This window comes from Thunnus thynnus, chromosome 23 (assembly GCF_963924715.1).
Source record: "Thunnus thynnus chromosome 23, fThuThy2.1, whole genome shotgun sequence".
NCBI classification, from domain to species: domain Eukaryota; kingdom Metazoa; phylum Chordata; class Actinopteri; order Scombriformes; family Scombridae; genus Thunnus; species Thunnus thynnus.
In genome coordinates, this window is record NC_089539.1 from 7,703,809 (window position 1) to 7,727,344 (window position 23,536).

At 38.9% G+C, this 23,536-nt stretch overlaps 1 protein-coding gene across 2 annotated transcripts in view; it reads left to right on the plus strand.

The window, feature by feature from the left end:
- rerg (RAS-like, estrogen-regulated, growth inhibitor) overlaps nucleotides 1-23,536 on the plus strand; it is a 50,688-nt gene that overhangs the window by 12,179 nt on the left and 14,973 nt on the right. For both annotated transcript variants that reach the window (XM_067581419.1, XM_067581418.1), the window contains exon 2: nucleotides 1,154-1,307. In XM_067581419.1, coding sequence (XP_067437520.1) covers nucleotides 1,247-1,307 — 61 coding nt within the window. In that variant the 5' untranslated portion in view covers nucleotides 1,154-1,246. The remainder of the gene's footprint in view (nucleotides 1-1,153; nucleotides 1,308-23,536) is intronic.

The window sequence follows — 23,536 nt, forward strand, 5'->3', positions numbered from 1 at the left end:
TGCTACATGAATTATGTTTTTTATTACCATCTCAAGAAAATATATCTGCCAAGTTGCAGCATTTTGATGCTGTATGTATCTGCAAAATGTTCACTGACGAATTGCATTTGTTTCCCCTACAATCTCTGCTCTTGTAAAACATTCTCTCATAGAAATTAAAGCATGATTAATCTTCTCTGGGGTCAGTTTTTGGCACTCACAGCACTTGCTTTATGTTAGGGGAAGTGCATTTCCATCCACCAGTTTTGATCTTTTTTTAATCTTTACGCTTATAAACAGTGGAACTAGCAGAATTTTTTTTTAGAAAGTTTAAATATTGCAAAAGAAATTTACCCTTTACTGAGGTGGAATACCTGGTGTATCAATAAAAAGAAAATGTGGAAACAAACTTTACCAAATAAATGATGTCATAAATGAAGCATGTGACTTAAACGTCACTGAAGCTTCCACTCAAAAGACAACAACATCAGATCTGTGTAGACCAATGAGGGGACTGTAACATGCCTCAAATTACTACATGAAACAAACATAAGTGTCATGTTTACATCAGGTTTCCCACATGGCTTTCCATCATTTGAGGTTTGACTAGCGCTCTTAATTATGTCATCTTGTTGCTTTTCTTCTGCAATGGTTTAACAGGACCAGACTGAGAATTAGCGCCACCAACTGTTTAATTTGATAACATGCAAACACACAACAGTAGTGGATAGGAACAAGCATAAATTCACACCTCCTTCTGCCAGTGTTCAGTAAATTTTGTAAAAATTTGAGTTAAATTTGAACAGAACCTGGAGCTTTAACACCCATCGTCCTCCCCACCCCATCCCACCCAGACCACCTCCTTATGATATCTGTGCAGTAAAACAAAGAAGCACTAGTGCCTTATATTAGCAGAAGTGTCAGGCTATGACTGACTGGACTGAAAAAGTACAATGCCTTGCTGGAGGACACTAAGATATTACTGTATGACTCACAAACTGTGGTGGACAAAGAAAAACATTTACTGAGCTGAAAGCACAAATATCCTAAAGGAATATTAGTCTAGTAAAAGTCAAAATCCTGCATTAAAAATCTTATGAAAGTACATAAATCATGTTGTTAGTGATGAAATGTACTTTGTAGCTTATGAACTTGTCCCTCCTTGTTTCCTCAGACGCTGCTTCCTCCTGTGTGAATGAGAGGATGGATGGTTGACCTCAGAGCTCACTGACTGGCTCGCTGAGCTTTGCTGGCCGCAGCTGCAATCATGGCCAAAAGCCCGGAGGTGAAGCTGGCCGTCTTTGGCAGAGCGGGGGTGGGCAAATCAGGTAGGCTGCTCGGTGTCTGTTTGTCAGTGTACATGCAGATTCTTTCAAAGGTTTTTCTCAAGTTCTCTTTTTCTTATTTCATTCATTTTTTGTTCTAGGAAGTTTAAGAAAGTTGTGTTTGGTTGGAAACAGGCTTATTTAACAGCTTTTTACTCTTTGTTTTGGAGCTTAGATTAATCTTAAACACATTTCCAGGTGACATTTAAAAGACTGGCTGAGTGTCTGCAGGTTTTAGGGTGTGTGTATTTTATCTCTTTCTGCCTCATTTATGTTGCCACTGTACGTCTCACCGTGAACTCTGCTGTTTAATGTTTTTCCTCCATCTTCCTATCAGTATTTTTATGGTCACCATAATTTCTCCTCATACTCAGTTTGTTTGCATAGTTAACATTACAGTAGGAGGTTGTTTTGAGTCAGGCTTAAATACTTTTACTCCCACAGATAAGTCAGTTGAGTCATTATCATTTCATTTCAGCATTCTTCCATAAGCTGCAGGGGCTCGGGCTCAGCTGGCGCCCTGTATGTTTTCTCCAGTAGCTAACGCAATAACATAGACCATATGTTTCCTGCCAGCTGCAAATCAAGACAGATTGCTTTTGCACAGCAATCAGCTGTTCAAAAACACGCTTCCATGTCAAAGAAGGCCGTTAAGATGCCTGTGGAGGTCAACGCAAGTACTGTACTGAAAAGTATGTAAAACATGGCAGTGCGGCTGACGATGTCTGACATGTAGGTCTGAAACCTTGTTTCAGAACTGCAGACTTTGAAGCTCCAATCTGCAACTTCTTTCCCTAAACTGAGAAGCATATTCATAGCCCTGCCCATCACCTCCACTCTGAGTCAAGTTTGTCCCCTAAAAACCCGTCAGTTATCTCAGACAAGCTGTCATCTGCCCCTAGCCTTCACATCTTTCTTTTTTTCTCTCTTCTATTTTCCTCTCAGTTTTTACAGTGACTTCCTGCTCTGTGGCTGCCAGCCTCATATTCTCATTTGAAATTCTGGAAATGGTTGATTAGGTTATTGTTCAGGCTTCAGGCATTATGTCAGCCGCTGATTTTCTTTTAAAAATGGCCTCTATGTGATCATTATTGAATTTGAAAACTTGCAAGAACATGCTCACCTCCCATTCAGTTTCACAGCAGCAGGAACAAGACTGAAAAACACTGCTGATGATTTCTTGCAAAATATAGAAGCGGATGGCCGGTTGTGTAGCCCCCTTTGTGACCTCAGCACTCCATAAGTTATTCCATGATTCGGTTAAATAGTGTTCCCTATTCAAAGCTCAGGGGAAAAGTGAAAATGTGAATTTTTTTATTGGTTACCTTCAAAAGTGTTTTTGTGATCTCACAGTCCTTAAGTCTACTTTAAAATGTTTAAATCAACTGAATTAAAACTAATGTCAAAATCCAACATTTCCACAGGCTGCCACAGCTAGTGCAGGGGGACTCAACGTATGTCCAGTGAAGAAGTAGAGCAGAGTGTAGCTGTGGAAACATTGGATTTACACATTGATGTCACCAGGGTAAAGCATTTTATCATTCTGGGAAGATGATAGACATACGTGGATCACAAAAATACCTAACGAGAGGATGTAACCTGGTAATAGTGAAGTGCAAATTTTTCTTCTGGGGATCATTAAAGTCTTATCTTAATAGATAAGAGTCTACAACCATGCTAAGGCTTGGTGAGGCTGTATTAAAGCACCTCAGCTTTAAGTTAAATGCTAACATCAGTCTGCTATATCATGCTCACAATGAACATGTTAACATGTTTACAATGAGTAGGTATAATCTTTATCATGTTGACTTTTTTTTTACCGTTAGCCCTAAACACAAAGTACAGCTGAGGCTGATGTGAATGAATTTGTTTTGCAGTATTTGGTCATAAATCAAAGAATTTAACTTTGTGACGGGCATTAGAGGAAAAGTTAAGGGAACACCAAAGGTATTACAGCTCATCCTGAGTGTAACAGTTAAGATTTAGTCTGGACCAAAGTGTGGTACCAACCGACAGACAGACCAATATTGCCATTCCTAGAGCCACGACGCTAGCGGCTAGTGGCTAAAAATTGATCTATCATCCTCTATTCAACCTAGTTCTGGTCTAAACTCATTATTTGCTCACTGAAAAAAATTCTCTTGAATAACCTGCTTCCCTTTTCATTTGGACACTTTATTTTCACATGTACATTTAATTCATGTAGCTCTGCAGTGGCCTGAACCTCATCTGTCAACCCGCATGCCTCCCTTTGCTCTTTTTTATGCCCAGAAACAGACACACAGCGGGACAGTAGTCATTGTTGTCACATCTGAAGCTACATGTAGCCCCGGTGATCCCTTCAACAATGGACAGCTCTCATCTAAACATAGCCCTTTAGTGGCAGCCCACAGATGCTAATGAATCAGCCTTCTCCTCAATCGGCAAACATCTGGACTGTGGCCGTAAATTATCCTCCCACTTCATGCACAGTATGACAGAGGAGAAAAAATGTACACTAATGTTAAACAGATTTGAGATGTTGTTTTGAACCTTCTGGCGTGTTGGAGTGAGCACTCTTTTGTGGTTCATAAATCTGTATTAACTGTACTTCCATCTCAGCTAAAGAGATTATACGCCTAGTGTTTTAATACTTAGAGAGACTGTGTTTGAAACAGTTCAACCGGGCCACCCAACTGAAGTGCCGTCGAGCAAGACACTAGGGTTCTTTCTATTTGGCTGTCACATTACACAATTTTAGTTTAGCGTGTTAGCATGCTACCATTGGCTAATTATCCCAAAACAGAAAGTACAGCTGATGCTAACAGGAATGTTTATGACTTTAAGAAGGGATTTGAAGGAATATCAAAAACAAAAATAAATGCTCAAAATAAAATCTACACATTTTTCCAGAGTGAGCCAAGATTCACTTCAATGGAAAAGAAGGCTAATGAAAAGGTTGCTGTTGATTTATTTCTACCATGAAAAAAAAAAATCAAATCAAATCAAATCAAATAAAGCTGCAAATGGTGCTGTTATTTCTGACTCAGTGGGTATTGTGCCTAATTTACAATATTGCATTAATGCAATAATGGCACCCTAAATTCTGTCTGTCTGTTCTGTAGCTTAATACAGAGATCTTCCAGTGGTGATCAATACAGTCTCGGAATAATCAATAAGGCAATTGATAGAAAGTTAATTGACAATGATTTTGATATTTAATTGAATTGTTTAAGTTATTTATTGGACAAAAAATGTCAAACATCCACTGCAGCTGGGACGATTTGCCTATTTATCTGTTTTATATCACTGTAAATTCAATATCTCCCTGTTTTGGACTGCTGGTCAGACAAAACAAGCAATTGAAAACAAACTTTAGTCAATAGATTGTCAATAGATTGTTCCAGAGCAGGACCTATGTCCTTTAACACCACAAGCCTAACTTTCGCTGCAGTTGGACTGTGGTGTGTATTTAAAAGGCAGCTCCATGTTCTTTTAGTGTCTCGTAGATAACGACAAGACATCTGTTACCAAGACTGTAATGCACTGGGGGCAAAATGGATGTTTTCCATTCACTGATATTTCCATCTTGACTTATGATAGCAGTGCCTGTGCAAGTGTGTGTTTGTCTGATGCTAATGGCTCTTGTTTTAGTTGGACTTCAGTGTAGTTGTGCTGTTGTAGTAATCATGTCAATCTAGAGGCTGTTTTGTGGAGAAAATGGGAGCAGAGCTGCTGGGGGTCTTGGCATTGTTGGGGGGGGGGTCGCAGAGCCCTTCGTGATGGTCTGACCTGGACTCCTGCAGAGCCAACCAGCACTAATAAAAAGCAGAGTGTATTAACTCAAGTGTGGCTGTTCTGGCACTTTGCAGCTTTTTGGTTTATTGACTCAGTGGAGGGAAAGCAGGGTTGAGAAATAAGATAAATTCGTCCAATTACTGTACCTCCAACTTAGCCCCTGATCCCATAAAGTTGAGTACATACAGGCAGGGTTTTTTAGTGTTGTCAGTGAGTTAGATGAGCAAATACTCTGTCCCATGATGACATGTGAAATAATTTAATATGACTCTATTATTGACAGAAATATGATGAAAAACATGATATTAGATCAATGTCTGAGCTTGGAGTCACTTTCCCCCTATTGTTTTCAGCATCTTTGAGTATTTCAAAGTAAGCTTCTGGCTGTTTACAGTGACAGTTTAATCAAAACTTAATTTGAGACTTTCTGACATTGTTCATACAGAATAATCTATTTTGTTAATGCTGATGTTAAGTTACCTACAAGGAATTATCAGGTGACTCTTCAATTCTCCTCAGCTCAATGGAGCATTTTAGCGTCTTTATATTTGTTGTTATGATTTCATGGCCTGCATCTTTTCAGTTTTGGCTTGCTCCCACTGTAGCTGTTTTCACCAAAATGCTCTAAAAACCCACTGTACGCTACCTGTTCAGCACCAAATGGCAGACAGACAAAGTTAGCAACTAGCTGGTGAACACAGTAGAACATCCTGTGTCCAGAAACACCTGATTCCTGTTGTCTGTCTGCTGGATGTATCATATAAATAGCCAACTGTTTGCTAAAACATTGGTAATACATTAAGGTGATCAGATGTTTTGTGTTCATACCATGTTGCGCTCCTCCAAGTGAACAAAAAGCCAATTAAGCTTAAAACTTAATTTCTGAAAAGCTAAACTTTTTCCAAAATGTTGTTGTGAATCATTTTTTCTATTTTCTATTTTCACTTATAATTTCATAAAAATACAAACTAATAATTACCAATAAAAACTCACATTGCAGCAAATGGTATTTCTACCTGATCAAATTTCATCAAACAATGCGAATAAAATCTGGCTGTTGACTGCTGTGAAAGCATGAACGCGCACACCATAAAAACCATTAAAAAAAAAAAAAAGTACATAGCCACCATGACGTCGCCCATTGGTTTGTGGACTCCCATTTTGAAGCTTCAAGTTCGGCATTTTGACTGTCACCATCTTGTTTTTTTGGAGCCAGAAGTGACCATATTTGGACAAGAGGGTGGAGCTGACCCTAACACTAGCTGCTAGCTGCTAGCTTGGTTAGCACAGTGCATTTACAGTCTATGGTTAACTGTGATATTGCTAATGCTAATGCTAATTTTGGCTAGCGAAAACATGCTTAACGTGCTACAACTGAACCTAAAACATGACTTTTTTAGGTGACCAAAATATTACAATTAACTCTCATAAACTGAAAACACACTAAAATAGTGATGGCTATGCCTATACTGCTATTCTAATCTGGGGTTATGTTACATAACGTATCCAGTGTTGTCATCGTGGTAGCGACTTGTCAATCACAAGGTAGGCACACCCTAAAGCATACCCTGCTTTGTTATCTATTTTACTCTAAATGGGACCATAATTTACAAAATGAACATGATCATGCTGTTTTGAAGAAGACTCGAAACTAGTGATGGAGACCATAAACTCTTTAGGAAACTGTTTACTGGGGTAATAAATCAAGTGAGAAGTTCACCCATTTTCTCATAGACTTCCATACAATCTGACTTATTTTTGTAGCCCTGCTAGCCAGAGAATGCAGATTTTAGTCACTTCCACATTGGCCTCATTTTTCAGACCCAGAGCTTCCCGCTCAGTGCACACACATTCACACAGTGCAGTGAGGTGTGTTTTTAAAGATGGCTGGATGTTCATTTGGGAAATTAACTTTATAGGGTGCGACGCGCCAGCTCATAAAACATCTTGTCTCGTCGCTCTTCGAACATCTCGCTTCCCCCTCCCCCCCTTTTGCTCAGGGCATCTGACGGCCAGAAAGCAGAACAATAACAAAGGAGTGGGCCAACATGTGTCGACCTTAGAAAAACTACTCTTTACCACATCCAACGCCCAAAACAGGGTCATGAATCAGCCTAATGTACATGTCAGTCTGGAGCGTGATGTAAACAGTCATTCAGGGGACAGGCAAGAGAGATGAAGCCACAGAGACAAATACAACACTGGACAGACAGCCGAAATACTGACTGTCACTGTGTTGGACTATAACACAGACAACACGTGTTGTCGAAAGAACAAAACAACATGTTCTTGGTGGACAAAAATAGTCAAGATTCTGTTCCTTCACCCTGAAAGCCACAGTTGCGCCGCTTGGATCTGCCTTTGTTTCCTGTTCATATGAAAATGTTCTAGTCATTTCTCCTCTGTCTAATCCCTTGCAGCTGTAAAACACATTACATTCACTTTTCATTTGTAGCTCTTTATTTGCATTTTTTTACTGTTGATGAATCACTGGTGTGTCATGACAGTTAGAAAGGAGCAAGCAATTTATTAATATGAAAATGTTTCCGATTATTAAACAATCTTACATTCTTTCTAGCTGAGGAGCTTACAATATTACTTACTTATTATGAATGTCTAATTCTTTCCAGTGTTACACAATTGCATGGAAAGGACTGTTATTTAGGAAATGTATAGGATGACAGCATGTCTCTAAATGGTTTTGACAATATTACATTGTGAGCTCATAATAATGACTTTGATGGAGGCTTCCTGCTGAAAGATGGCACAACCAACCATTTACAGTTAAATCACTGCTGCAGTGATCATGCTGCTCCCAAAATCAACTTCCTGTGATGCCCGCTGAAGGAAATCAAAGGCCTGGAATATCAATTAATTATATAATTGATTGGATTTGACATCCATCGGCTTTTCAGTGCGCAGCTCCTTGCTCTGCGCCGCCGAGCAATTAACAGGATTCAGAGGCACAATGACAGTTGCTCATCCTGCTGCTCGGGTTTCCAGGTACATCTTTGGCCTTTGACATCCAAGAGAGCGCACACCTGTGAAGTTGGCTGGCTGTTTGACTTCCCTGATTACATTCTGCATGCCGGACCTGGTGAGGTATGACTCATCAAATGCATTATGCTGAGGCACAAGTGCTCTAATCAGTGTGTCGGAGGTAGATTTTACTCTTTTAGATAAGAGATCTGAAAAGGTTCACGAGTGGCATTCAGAGCGGCTGGAGTGATGTGAATGTTCAGGTGAGGGGAGTGGCTGCTGTATAGAACATTAAGTGACTTTTATGTGCTTTAATGTGTTACATAAGACTTTACTAAACGTAAAGGCTTTATTCTTTTAAGTTGTGCTTATTTGTACAATTTGTGTTAAGAGCTCATGGCATTGTTGCTGTGTGGGTGAAAAGTCAAGAAAGCCCCAGTAGCAGCACAAGCAGGGCCAGGTGCACAAATGAAGAACACTATATTTTCAAAATTGAGCAGGATTCCTGTGGGAGATGAATTATGCTGCTGTGCATTGGGGTTAGAATGGAGCAGAATTGAAATGAGCTAAAAGTTTCAGGGTTATTTTGAGTTGCTGTAGGGAAGCTTTGGATTTTGGGACAGAGTGAGGAAAATGCTTTGGTTAAATATTTTCAGGATGGGATGGGAAAGAAATTTGTTGGGATTAGGCAAGACAGGAACCCGCTGAAGTGAGACACACAAATTGTTAGTTATTTAAGAGTTTTACAAAATCTGTATTCTTCACACAAGTGTTCAATGGGTTTCACCTGAGCTAAGAATAATTTAGTAAACTGGTGCAGAAAAAGAAATGTCAAAGACATCAATTTTTGAGCCTTTACATGTATCTTACTATGTGCGTGTGTACCAGGTATTACTCATGTTGTGGGGGCATAATTCTGTTTACACAGTCACATTTTGGGAATTCTCTCTTCTGGGGACAATGAGCAAGACCTTATAACGTTTTAGGGTGAAGACTTTAAGGTTAAGGTTTAAGTATGGGTTAGGCAGGTGTAATGTAATGTCCTCTGAAGTGATGGAAACACAACTGTGTCTGCATGTGAAAGCCACAATTGCGCCGCATGGATCTGCCTTTGTTTCCTGTTCATATGAAAATGTTCTAGTCATTTCTCCTCTGTCTAATCCCTTGCAGCTGTATGTGTGTGTGTGTATGTGTGTGTGTGTGTGTGTGTGTGTGTGTGAGTGTATGGTAACTCAGAACATGTGACATTAACACAATATATAACACACAATACATTAATTGAAGATAGTGAGCTGTGTCACAGAAATAAGACATTAACAGGATTGTAACACTATTTGTTTCACTTGTCATTGGATTCATTATTATCAATGGTTTATTTTATTCAAACTGTGATAATCCATATCTAGAATGGGTCAAATTACTATGTGTAATGTAAGTAGATGAACCCACACAGAATTATCACCTGACTCTGCTTTTCCACTCAGTACTACTGAGCGTTTTAGCGTCTTTCAGCTCATTGTTTTGGTTTCACATCTCAAAATGTTACTATTTTGGTTCAGTCTCACCACTCTTATTAATCTTACTTCCAGACAAAGTTAGCAACTAAAGAGGCAGATATTTCATTCAGGAGTGTGTGGAGACTTAAATAGATGTAACAGGAGACTGAATTTTAGACTGTCTCTGTCAGGTAACCAGAAACACGATTCCAAATGAATGCTAATGTTGCTCTGTATCTGATGGATGTGTAAGCAGGCAACTGTTTGCTAACACGTTCACAATATCAAATATGTCAGTGTTTTGTTCATTTAGAATTAGATTTAAATTTGTTCTACCCTGCTTTGTATTCATACAGTAGGAAAGTGTACCTGTGGAAGCTATCAAAAACAAGCTGTGAACAAATACTCAAATTATCAGACACTATCAGGCCCTCTGTTAATGCAGCTGAGCAGCTCTAAGGCTTCGTTAAATTGTCAGGGAGCCTAAAGTCCCTTGGTGTGCCTGCACGCTGCTTGTCTTTCTTTCTCCTTCTTCCTCTCCTGAAGGCATTATCTGCTGCCCGGACCTTCCTTTTGTCCTCAGAAAGGAACAGGGTGTCTCTGCCGTTCAACTTATCTGTTTGAGCTCTCTAAAGGCCATCTGCCTGCTTCAGAGTCCAAACCTCCCCGCTGTGTTTCTATTCACCTGGCACTCCTTCGCTCCACAAACACACTCACACTGGTTTAACTGATGTTGGGTTTTGCCAGAAAGGATATATTTCTGGAGCGAAGTTCTTAGTAACCAATGTTCTGTTTCTCCTGTCAGAATAAATATCTGCAAATTAGTCCGTCTTCCCTACACACACTCAAAGATGCACCGGACCCATAAAGGGAAATGATTGTGTCACAGGAAGGTGGGCTTCTCAAGTGGTTGTGCTTATTTCTTCTGCTGAATTATTTTTAGAGCGCACCTCCGACTCTCCTCAGCCTCCACATATTGTCCATTCTCCACTCAGTATATTCTGACTGCTGCCGTTGTCCTCGGCCAGCGTGTGAGTCATCGCTGGTTATTTCCCTCCCGGCTTTTAACAACCTCACTCTCCAGAGATTAGCAGCACTTTTAAAATTTCATGATGGATCCATTAAGTATTTTCTTTTTTGCCTCTAAAGGTGCATTATCAGCCCAGGTTCAGGTTAATGTTGTATATTCAAGGCCACTTTCACTGATATTTGATTTATTGAATACTGTATCTTCCTATATTAAACCCTTAAGAAACAGTTTATTTAATACTTTTTGCTTTCCTTTTAATAATAAATCTTCAAATTTGAATTTCTCTATAAACATTCATTTGTGTCTTCTGGAAGACATTAAAAGGTTAAGAGTTAACAATTTATTAGACCTCTGATTTTCTTTACACAACCTCTTTGATATTTGTGACAGAAGGCAGATTATCACAGTTAAGAAAACTCAGTTACAACAAACTGTACTGATGTATCAGGATCAATCGAGACTGTCCTCAGAAGAAACAACAACAGCACTGCTCAAACGCCTAAAACAACCTATAGACATACTGTCTGTGGATGTAACTCCAGTTCTATGAGTAGGTGTGTAGCCGGCTGTTGCTCTATCACAAAGTAAGATAGAAGTATAAACTGTAGTAAAGTTACTGTAGGAAAAAAAATTTAAGCACAAATATCCTGATCACATACAATACATGCATCTAGTTGTGGTGTTGTGGTGTTGTCATCACCAAACAAAATCAAATGCTGAACTGTAGATCAAGTCCTACACCATTAACTCCTAGTGTCGAGTATAAACCCAGCTTTAGGGAAGATCTTGGGGTGGCTCAAAAGGCCGCTGTTAGTTACCTGTTTCCTACTAACAGTCAACATTAGTTTCTTTAAACCATTACCAAAAGCTTTTCTTGACCTTTTTTTAACCCAAAGACTGAACTTTCCTTTATCTTATCCAATTCATTTTGTCCCCACAATTTACTGAACTTTAAGCATAGCAGTGTCAGACCAGAAAACAATCATATTAATCATTTCTAAAATGGTTCTATGAGGTTTGGAAGGCAGTTACAACTTGTGTTACAACTAAAATATGTGAGGTTTTGGGAAGCAATGATGTACTACCTATTTTCTGTTTAGTTTGGAGGATTATTGCCTCAGATTCATCACAGGCAATGACATTTCTTTATTTTTTTGATGATAAAGTGATACAAAGTAAGATTTCGTACCGTTATCAGCCCTCAACTAGAATTACTTTCAGCCTTGGCTTGGTTTTTCAGGTTTGTTCCATTGTGACATTGGGTTAAAAATGTTTGGATTGTTACACAACTTTACAACATTTTCTGAAAAAAAAGTTTGACCTTTTGATTAAACCTAACTGTGACCACTAGTTATTATAGGAAGGCTGAACAGTAGGATGTTTAGTTGCTATGGTTACAACAAAACATTCAAGATTTACAATGATGAAATCACGTGAAAGCTTCATTTAAAGCTCTACACTGTTAACATTAGCTGCAGTATGGACAAGGCCATTGTATTTAAAGCTGTAATACCCAGGTGGTGAAAATGGGTACTTTTCTCTCAGCTGCTCCTTCACCTTTATGTGTGTAATCACAGTAATACTATACTACTAGTAATCACTCTCTAAGGCGTGGCTTCCACAACATCTCAGCCCTCATCTGCCTTACACATGGCTCTTGATGAATAGGGCTGTGGTGCTATTGTTAGAGATTAAATTAAAGGGATGAATTCCCTTCCCATCCTCAACCCCCATATGCGAGCTTCTGTCCTTTGCATCTTCAGAGACATGAAATCAAAGCCTCTCTGGTGTCCCATTTTACTCAGCCGCAGGGCCCCGAGGGGAATAACCGCCTCCCTCTTTGCCATTGTGTGTTCATGGAGCTTGTCCAAAGTGGAGTGAAGAGAAGTTCGTCTGACCTTTACTGTCATTCAAAGTGAACTTGACACGTACAGGGACTTGTTGTATTCAAACAAAGAGACATCCATCTTCATAGTGCGAAGGCAAAGTGTATTCAACCAAAGGTGTATTGTAAAGTTAAAGCATTATATAAGGCAGACTGGTGTGACACAGAGGGTGGACAAAAAACTTTGAAGTGACTTAATCAATTAGCAAATGGTCTCTTTGAGGCTCTGCTAGCTGTTTCATATTGGTTTGAAAACTCACATGTCAAAGTGCTATTGGCCAAACTCCTTTTACAGCTGACAGATCTAATTAGAATCCAACCTTTGTCGCAGCATTTGTAACACTAGTTAAATTAAGTGTGAATTAAGTCTTTTTCCATGAGGTGTTAAATTATTTTGTCTGCCCTATAGTCACATAGTCATTTCCCAGAGGCGCTGTTCTGAAGACAGAAATAATTTCATTAGTTTAGTTAAACTCTCAGTGGACCACAGGGCAGTTAATGAATGAATGTAAGACCTCTCATACTGGACTATCATTGGTCAGTTAATTCAAAGAAGTGGAACCTCAAATATTGGAAGTTAATTTGTTTGAACAAATTAGAGTAATTTCTTTTGTGAGGGTGCCAGTCAGCATCAAGGACAGACATGATGTAGTTCCTTGTGTTGAAACTGAAAAAGAATTAACCTTTTTTTTTTTCTTTTTTTTAGAAAAGCCATATCAAACAAAACCAAATTCTTACATTGTGTTCATTAAACCTGCATTAATTGAATTTTTGGTCCGACCATAACAAGCTTTAAAGACAATACTGACATATTATAACCTTCACCAACAAAAAAGAAAGGAAAAAAAAGGCCTGTCCGAAAATTACATGATGCTATTAGCTCCTTCATTTATTTAGAGAAAGACTTACCACACATTGACTGTATATAAAGATAGATGGCATGACAGCTTCCCAAAAGGGAAGCCAAAACATCTTGATCACCCCCTGGTAGCTGGTTGCAGTACAGGTTATATGTCCCGCCCACTCCATGTTAGCGGATGATACATGAGTCAAACTAAAAAATCAAAGTACACGTCAAATACATTTTTCCCAAAGTTTCTTTCTGTCACTTTAGGTAATTCTTATCACACTGAGGTATGTTCAAGTACTCATTCTTCTGATAAGTTTGTTTTTAATTAGTTATTTCACAATATAAAATGAGTGTGTGACATCATGATTGACAGCTATGACAGCCGCTCTTAAATCTCCATCAGGTGGCGGGATGGCTCTGGTCACACAAGCAAGATGGCAACTCCTGGAAACAAGATATTTTTGCTTTGTTTTTGCATAGTGGCAGGAAGTGGAGACACGTCATCCATCTTTATATACGGTCTATAGCAAAGACACAGTCTACTCTGTCTGTTCAAACATTTATATGGTCCAGAGTGCTGCTGCTTTTTTTAAAGACACAACAGACTCTCAGAGAATTGAAGATCCCCCCCAGACATGTATTAAGACATATAAAATACTCCTTAAAATGGCATCTACTTCTTCTCCCTCATTCAATCCAATCCAATCCACTTTATTTATATAGCACGATTTTAACAAACACAAGGTTTCCAAAGTGCTGCACAGCAAGATAAAAAGAAAAAAAGAAAAAAAAAACAATAAATAGCACAACAGAACACAATAAAACGATGAAGGACAGAAAAGGATAAAAGTAATAAAATAAGATAAAAACAAACAAAATAAAATAAGATAAAATCAAATCAAATAAGATAAAAACAAATAAAATCAAATAAGATAAAATCACATAAAATAGGATAAAAACAAATAAAATAAATAAAATAAAATAAATAAAGTGCACTGCTCACACAAGGTGCAACACGCTACATGGTGTCAAAAGCCAGGGAGAAGAGGTGGGTTTTAAGAAGAGATTTAAAATGAGACAGTGAGGAGGCCTGTCTAATGTGCAGCAGCAATCCATTCCACAGTTTTGGAGCTGCAACAGTAAATGCTCGTTCACCTCTGAGCTTCAGCCTAGCTTTAGGCACTGTCAGGAGCAGCTGGTCAGCTGACCTGAGAGAGCAGCTGGGAGTGTAGGGGTGCAGCAGCTCAGAGAGGTAAGGTGGGGCTAGGCCATTCAAGGCTTTAAAAGCAAATAAAATAATTTTAAAATGAATCCTAAAATGGATGGGCAGCCAGTGGAGTGAAGCTAAAATAGGTGAAATGTGCTCATACTTGCTTGTGCCAGTTAAAAGACGTACAGCAGCATTTTGCACTAGTTGAAGACGAGCAATGGTGGTAGCACTAACCCCCATATAAAGTGCATTGCAGTAATCCAGCCGAGTGCTCACAAAGGCGTGGATTACTGTCTCAAAGTGCTGTCTCTGAACGACTGGTTTAATTTTTACCAGCTGCCTCAACTGGAAAAAGCTTGACTTCACCACAGCTTTAATCTGGCTGTCAAATGTATGGTCTGTGTCCACTTTTACCCCCAAATTGTACACAGTTGGCTTGTGATAGTGTGCCAAAGAACCCAGATCAACCAGGGGGTCATAGAAGTGCCACCAAAGACCATGACTTCTGTGTTTTTTTCATTAAAATTTAGGAAGTTTAGAGACATCCAGGCTTTAATGTCATGTAAACACTCATGCAATGGCTTAACACTGTAGGAGTCTGACTTTTTTAGGGGGACATAGATCTGACTGTCATCCGCATAGCAATGAAAAGAAATGCCATGTTTTCTGAGAATTGAACCAAGTGGGAGTAGAGAGAGGGAAAATAAAAGAGGGCCAAGCACAGAGCCCTGTGGTACCCCACATGAGAGGGGAGCAGTGGAGGACACAGAGTCATCAAGGCTGACACAGAAGGTTCGATGTGACAGGTAGGACCTGGACCATTCAAGTGCTGTGCCACTGATGCCCACCCACTGCTCCAAACGAGCAATCAGGATGTCATGGTCCACTGTATCAAAAGCTGCAGTCAAATCTAAAAGTACAAGGACAACACAGTGACCAGAGTCAGTAGCTAAAAAGATGTCATTAAAAACTCTTAAAAGTGCCGATTCAGTGCTTTGCAATGTTTTAAAACCGGATTGGAAAATCTCAAGAATATTTTGTTCATTTAAAAAGTCCATGAGCTGAGAATAGACAACCTTTTCTAAGATTTTAGAAAGGAAAGGCAATTTAGAGATAGGCCTGAAATTTGCCAAAACAGTAGGATCCAGCCCAGGTTTTTTTAACAAAGGTTGCACAACGGCATGTTTAAAATGAACACAAACCACTCCAGAGGACAGACTGCTATTAATAACTGTGAGAAAAGATGGTCCAACAGTCTGGAAAGCCTCCTTAAAAAGTCGGGGAGGGACAGTTTCATCTGGAGAACCTGAGGGATTCAAATGACCAACAATCTCCTAAACAAAGGGCAGGGTCACAGGCTGATTAAAAATTAACACAATCACACTTGTGTAAATTGAATATTGGACCAGGATTGGCTTCCAAACTAGTTGTGATGTTACAAATTATGCTTGTAAGCCCGCTCCTGAAAATCAGATTTTCAGTGAGCACAGAGAAACTTTCCTTCTTCATTAGATGAACATGAAAACAGTCATCTAGTGTCAAACTCTGCACATACATCATTCTTCACAGGGAAGCTCAAACATCCAAGTGAAGTAACAAGAACAAAAAAACTCATCTTTGAGTGAAGAACAACTTTAACATTTGCTAGCACTATAGTTGACTAAACTTGCTGGTTACAGTTGTCATGACAGGCAGATAATGTGTTAGCAAACAGATACAACATTAACACTCATTTGGAGGTGGGTTTTTGGCCCCTTGACAAATGTAGGTCCAACATTCACTCTCCATTTAGCTCTATTTTGGTCTCCAACAATTCATGAGGGAAATATCTGGCTCCTTATCTGCTAAATGCTCCACTATGTTCACTAGCTAGTTGCTTACTATGTCATTTGGTGCTGGGATGGTTGTGTACAATGGGTTTATCTTTTTTGCTGAAAACAGCTGCTTGCTACGGCAAGAAAATGTGGTGAGTGTAAACCAAAACAGCAAAGTTTTGGGCTATAATACCAAATCAATGAGATGAAAGATGCTTAAATAAGGGGAGTCGGGTGATCATTTTCTGTGGGTACATCAATGCGAGTGACACCTTTCACATTACACATTCACATTAATTTTGTCTATTGTTAATATTAAAATATTTATTGTCACATATTTTATCATACTTCATGTAGAAGGCAATCTGAATTCCTGTAATAGGGCTCTTTTAATTGTCTACCAATGTGTCAACAAAATGCAAAGATGATCTTTCTGTCTCACCAACATTACTAGCGAATCAAATAATGATGCTCATGTTTGCAGCAAATCCCTCATTAGAGTTTTAGATTTTTATAGAGCAAACAATTTAATAGCTCAAGAGACTAAAACACTGCAAAGTCTGATGGTTTAATTGCAGTTTGATTTATTATGAGGGCTTGGCTTGAGGCAGCAAAACCAATCTAGCTGCCAAAATGCCATCATGTGACGCAGGAAGGGTGTTTACTGCACAGCAAATTTAAATGGTAGGCTGTCTGCCAGCACCAGACTGGAGACTGCTCACACTGAGGGATGTATTAATTTTCACTGCTGGTTTTCTCCAGGGCAACGCATAGTGTTGTATGACTCTTTGAAGTTTTAGAAAGCTATTTGCTTTTCTAATATATGTCGACATCATGCTTCAGCTCAAGTGGTCATTTATTTGGTCTATTTATACTGGGATGGAATATTTGATGGAAACTGGTAATTGGGGGATTATACATCCATACGAAACCCTCACAGCTCAAGGGTTGCTCACTGGAAATATGTAATGTAATTGTTTACAAAAAATAGGCCTAATTATTAATTATCCCATAGCCAGTGACTAATTAACCATGGCAGAAAATGGAAAGCTGGCCTATTATTCTCAGAAGAGCAGTTGCGCTTATTATGCCCCACATCTCATTAATTTAAATGGTGCATAATAACCAGGAATTTGCAAACCTTGGTCATTAATGAGTTGACAGAAGACGAAAAGTGATAAGTCCTGTGCTGTTAATTGGTCAGCTGTAATCTGATCAGGAGAACAAGAGAGAAAATGAGATTTCTTGGTTGTGTATTTTGGGAATAGATATTGTTCCCCAAGGACACATGTTACGCACATCTGTTATCCTCTGATCAGCGTGGATGTCAAAAAGCTTCATGGAGTTGCATTTCTTAAATTCACAAAATGATAATCATATCTCGGGGTGTAGCTAAGCAGCATGGAGGGCAATGACTCACAACAAAAGAAAGTAAAGCAGAAAGCTGATGGCTGGCTGTTCTTTAAGCCCCCTTAGTTACTGCTGCTAAGCCTGCTGAGCTTTCCATTCTCAAACATAGATGTACAGCAGTTTACAAGGATAACAGTAGTAGATTTACCACTGACATTAATTAATGTTTGAAGAAAATGGATTTCAGACAGATTAATTACTTTTGTGTGATTAATTTAATCAATCTTTTAATTTACACAGCTGTTAATATTCTTTTTATTTTATCCTTAGTTGTGACACACCTTGTAAAGGCAGTTTAGAGATATAAGAGCTACATACTAATTATTGATTACATTTCTGAGATATCACTGCTTATGATGGTTAAAGATCCATGTGATGCATTAATGATATGGACGCTATAAAGAGCTGCACAGCTTTGTGTAATGGACACACATAATAACAACTGTTCTGGGTGTTGGTTAACCTCACTAGTGCAACACAATCTGTGAAACAGCACTTCTTCTTTCCTATTTGTTTCGCTGAGAGGTGTACAAACTGGTGGAGCAGGTGGCGAACTGATATGAAAACAGCTGGTTCAGGGCGTATCTTCATCCATTTATGGCTAATTGTGGGAGTGGAAATACACCTTGTGCACGTGCACCCAGTTCCTCAGTGATTGAGATTTATAAAACAGAACCATGTGTACGCCCAGCCTTATAAATCTGAAAAGAATGTGTAGCATGTTTCTGGCTTTGTGCATAGTTTTAGTTATGAATCTAACACAGAGTTTTATGCATCTGGCCCCAGGTTGGACCTAAACTCTGGTAGCATCCAGGACCGGCTTCCACACAGTGAGGAAATACTACAGTGTATATTGTGAACTAGTTGGCTTTAATTAATGTAACCTGTAGCCCCACAAACTAACTGCTAATGTAGACTAGTTAGTGATATCCTCCACTGCCTTGGAAATAACACTCTGTCACAACTGTAGGTAGAAAACTAGTTAGCTGGGCATCCTAATGATTGCAGCTCACATTGTTTGAGTGGATAAACACTCTTTGATACATTGCTTTTTAAAAATGCATGCAGAGACATCCAAAGCTTGACCATGGTCTGCCATGACTATGGTAGCTTAGTTATGATTGGAAAATAGCTGTTTTGGAGAGAGCTTTAACGAACCGTCACTTCAGTCAAAATGCATTGCTACCAAAATGTTCTTTTCATTGCTCATTCTACTATTTTTCTTAGCCTAAAATGGTGCTAAAAAGTTTGTTTTTGTAAGAACTTTGTGCTTCGTCTGCTGCGTCTCACTATTCAGCACAAGTGTTGATCTCAATCTCTGAACATCAGCTCACAAAAGGTAAAATATTTGTTCCTAATTGTCCCAGACAGTGACGCCATCACTTGTGGGAATTGGTATGTTTACTGTTGCCTTGTGTGTTATTCTTACTCTGCTTACTTTAGACTTCCCACATCCCTTCTTATAGGGCATTTGTTAATCCTTGAATAAAAATGAATGGAGCCTAATTGGCAAGCTGTAATCTGATCTGGAAAGGGACACGATGATGAGATGTCTAACTCGATCTCATTTATATTTGGCAGTGGAGGCAGATTGAATATTTCCCCTGATACCATAGGGACTCCCAGCACTCCCTGTTCCATAGACATACATATATTTCCTTATAGTGAGAAATAGGGTTTAAGTCTATACAGGAGTTCCTAAGATGCTTGGTGTAGTAGTGGTTGGGGAGGCAGACATGCCCCAGGGAGAGGCGGGTGGTGAGAGGAACTCTGGGAAAACTCTGAGATTAGGAACAGTGGCCTGACCTCCTGTTCAGGAAGTGGTTTGGGTGCTTTTGTAGCTGATTTATCTGCCTGTTTCTAGCATCAGCATCGTCATTACTCTCTCTCTCTCTCTCTCTCTCTCTCTCTCTCTCTCTGTGTGTGTATGTGTGCACACAACATAATGCAGAGTATACTTTCACAGAAGCAAAAGTACATTACTAACATTTACATTCAATTCTATGCTGACTGAGCTTGGATATCATTTATATACAAAGGGAAAATGTGAAAATAAAATCATGAAAAATTAGAATGTACTGAATGTGAGAGCTCCAACAGATTAATAATGTCACTGAATAAATGTGAACTCTGGAGGCAGCAAACACATTAATCATTCCTTGTAAATTGCTGCACTCTAGCATGTACAAAAACAAGTGATGTGGTCCAGTAGCACCTTGTGTAAATGCTCTATAGATGTTCAAGATTAATGCTTGAGCTTCGACAAAACTGGCTCTGCAAAGCCGTAAAGCTGGCAGGACTAAAATATTGTCCTAATTTTCTCCGTTTTCTTCTAACTGCTGAGAGGATTTGCTGGAAATCATAAATCCATTACCACAGCACAAAGTGGTGCAATCTGTAAGCCTGTTTGTTCTCAACATCTCTAGTAATAAGTGGTGAGGATATTGGTTAAAGATTAAGCCTACAACAAAAAAAATATATCATTTCAGTCATTTAAGCTGGTAAATAGGCTCAAAATATGAAACGACTTAATGGAACAGTTGTATGAACAACATTAAATTTGGAAGCTAAATGACTTTTTACGGTGCACAATTTTGCAGTGTACAGAATAAGCTCCAGGACATATTCACTGCATGGATTTAATCATAGAGGATTCCTCTAAACATCTTATTCTGATGTCTTTTACAAGCCTTTTGGGCCACATTGTGTGTAAACTGTAGCTCCTTGTCTGCCAATACAACAGCAGAACAGCGATCGTCTGCATTTCTTCTGACAGAAATGCAATAAAACCCCAGAAACAGCTCGTCTGGTTGATGATTCACCTCTCTTCTATTCACGTAAAAAAACACGAGAAAAACAGTTTCCTGCCAGCAGAGAAGCAAATTTACATCAGGTCTGATGACATTAGTCAGCACAGCTGAGAGCCATAATCAGTCCAAATTAGATTGAATTCTGTGTACTATTAAATTGCATTCTTCTTGATTATTTTTTATATTATTATGTCTTGCTAAAGACCTTATCACTGATTGATTATTTACAGGTCTTGCATTCTTAATTGTTCTGAGCTCTCCAGAGCTGAATAGAAATAAACATGAAGGTCTTCATGAACTCACTCAGAACAATCAGTCCATGTACAGTATAAATATTGGTCAAGCATCAAATGTATGTGTGCAGAAATAAACACAGTGTGCTTTCCATCAGCACTGCCCTACAAAGTCAGAGAGCAGTTAATACACAAGCAGTGAGGTGTAACGTTTTCAGGCTGGCTGGCAAACTGCGTGACATAGATCAAGGTTGCAATGCCTTCATTTAACTCTAATTTTAGGCCTTTTTAGGGCTTTTTATGGCTTGCTTATTGCCATAAAAGCTGCACACCTAAAAAAAGCAAAAACTGCACACTCTGCCCTTGGATAAACTTCATGTATGTGGGGGGAAAATGCAATATCTACCAAAAAATGTTTATATGTTATAGTAATTAGATGTATCTTTGTTTTGCTAGGTGTCCAACTACTATTAGTATTGATATTGACATCAATAAACTGAATATATTTTTGATTTATTATCTATAAAAGTATGATTTGATTCTAACTTAACCATACCAAATCACATGAATTCCTCTAGAGTTAAAAGTTGACAGCTACTGACACTCTGGTAAGCTAATTAGCTTTAGCAGGAGATTTTTTCTTCGTCACCACTGGATTTAGCTTCTGCCTCATTTAGTAATGCAGAATAACTACTGAATCACCAGGATGTCAGTTCATAAATGATGGGTTATATAATTACAGATAACTGCTAGAGCACAATCAATAAGTACATTTAGCTTTAACCGTGGCTATCTCACCAGCTAGTTTTTGCACGATATAGCTCCTTTGCTTTAGATGTTCTGTTTGGTGTTTCTCTGTGACAGAGTGCAGATGACTAAACCACAGTGTAGTTAATACAAGTTCAAGATTATTTAACTATCATTCCAATCATATCCATATAGAAATACATAGCTATAGCAGAATTTGATGTTGTTCCTCATAAGACCAGCCTGGTAGTTCAGTTTTGGAGTTAAAGCAAATTTAAAAGGATGTTTTCATAGCAATTACATGGCATAATCATTTATATAGTAAACCAGATGTCAAAAATATGACTGAAAACTCAATTTTCACCATATGTAGCATTCAAAACCTTTTTGCTTCTGCTGCCTGAATTTCCAGTCAGACCCAGTCTAACCATTTCTCCTCCACTCTTATGGGCACAGTTGGCCTGTATGACATGAGCTGATGTGACATGGACACAATAGGTACAGAACTTGACTGCAGCTGCACTGTGCTGGGAGAGCTCTATGTCAGTCAGTAAAGAGGTGTTTTTGTGGCCAAAGGGAACCAAAGAGCCACAGGTGTCCGTTTGACGGCTGTGAGTAAATCAATAGAGTCTGTTCAATAAGTAACACAGCGGCAGCTCAGACCAGGGCCACGGACGCCGCTAATTGCTCTTGCTTTGTTTGCAATTAGTCCAACATTCTGCTGCTAATATGATTAGGTCACTTTGGATAAAAGCAGCTTTTGGCAAACACCTCCCGTCGCTGATGTGTTTGATGTAAATCTGAAAACTCAGCGCCCTTCTTTCAATCGGCCCTGTGAAGTCTGAGCAGGAGAATTTGATAAAATCAGAGCAGTTTTTCCTCTCAGACTTGAGCTGCAGTATTTGGTGGGAAGCATCAAGTTGTGGTAAATCATCTTGCAGCTTGAGACTGTGAGATAGTGCACACAGTAGTCCGGCCTCATAAGGCAACAGGGTATTGATGTTGTTAACATGCTAGATACCAGATATTATGTGGCAATAGTTCCAGTTAACATGGCAGGGAATTTTTCAACCAGCCATGAGAATCACACTTAATGTGTTGGAGAAGTGACATCAGCAACAACAACAGTGGCTCCTCCTTCACCCTGATTTTTACTCTACAACATTCAAGATTTTTGTGGTAAAGATGTGACAATGTCATCCTTCCTCCAATGGGTATGATGACAAAATGAGAGTGTGTAAAAAATATATTTTCTGTCAGTTTTCAGGTGGTGAAATGTATCTTGTGTGCATGGTGCTAGTGCTAGTAGGCCTGTCAGTGCAGCATGCTTGTCAAAGTCTCCTCAGATACCTAAACAGTGAACTCTATCAACAAACATGCAGGAATGTCAAGCCATATCCAAATCTGGGATCATTCAAGACCTTTAAGAGTCTGTCAAACTGTAACCGCTGAAATAGACCAGGCATGGACACGACACATCTACCCGCTATACCAACTCTGTCTCGGTCACTGCATGCATATTGAGTTTTGTCAAGTGATAATGCAGTCAGTTATGCAGGGTTTGGAAGCATAGGCTACATTAACTGGTAAGGAGTTAATTAACTAGATTGTTTTAATAAACAGGATCATGGATACACATTGATTTGATTGATTTATTTTAATATGCAATGTAAAAAAAACACCAGGTTGCACTGCTGCATCATATTGCCTCTGGTACAATGAGGTATTTATTTTGGTCATTTTTAAACAGTTTGTACTTGTTTTTTACACACTTCTATGTAGTTTTTACCTGTTGGCCATGCCAGATGTTTTCAGAAAAAAAAGCTAATAAACCCACTGTACACTACCTCAGTGTTTTTTTCCTCATCTGAAACTTTCCAGTTTTGGTTCCCTTGAACTCCAAAGCCTGTCTATTACGGGAGCACTCTAATCTGATCTTAAATTCACAGAATGGAAAACCTGTTTGCCTTGATGCAACATTTCAAAGGAGT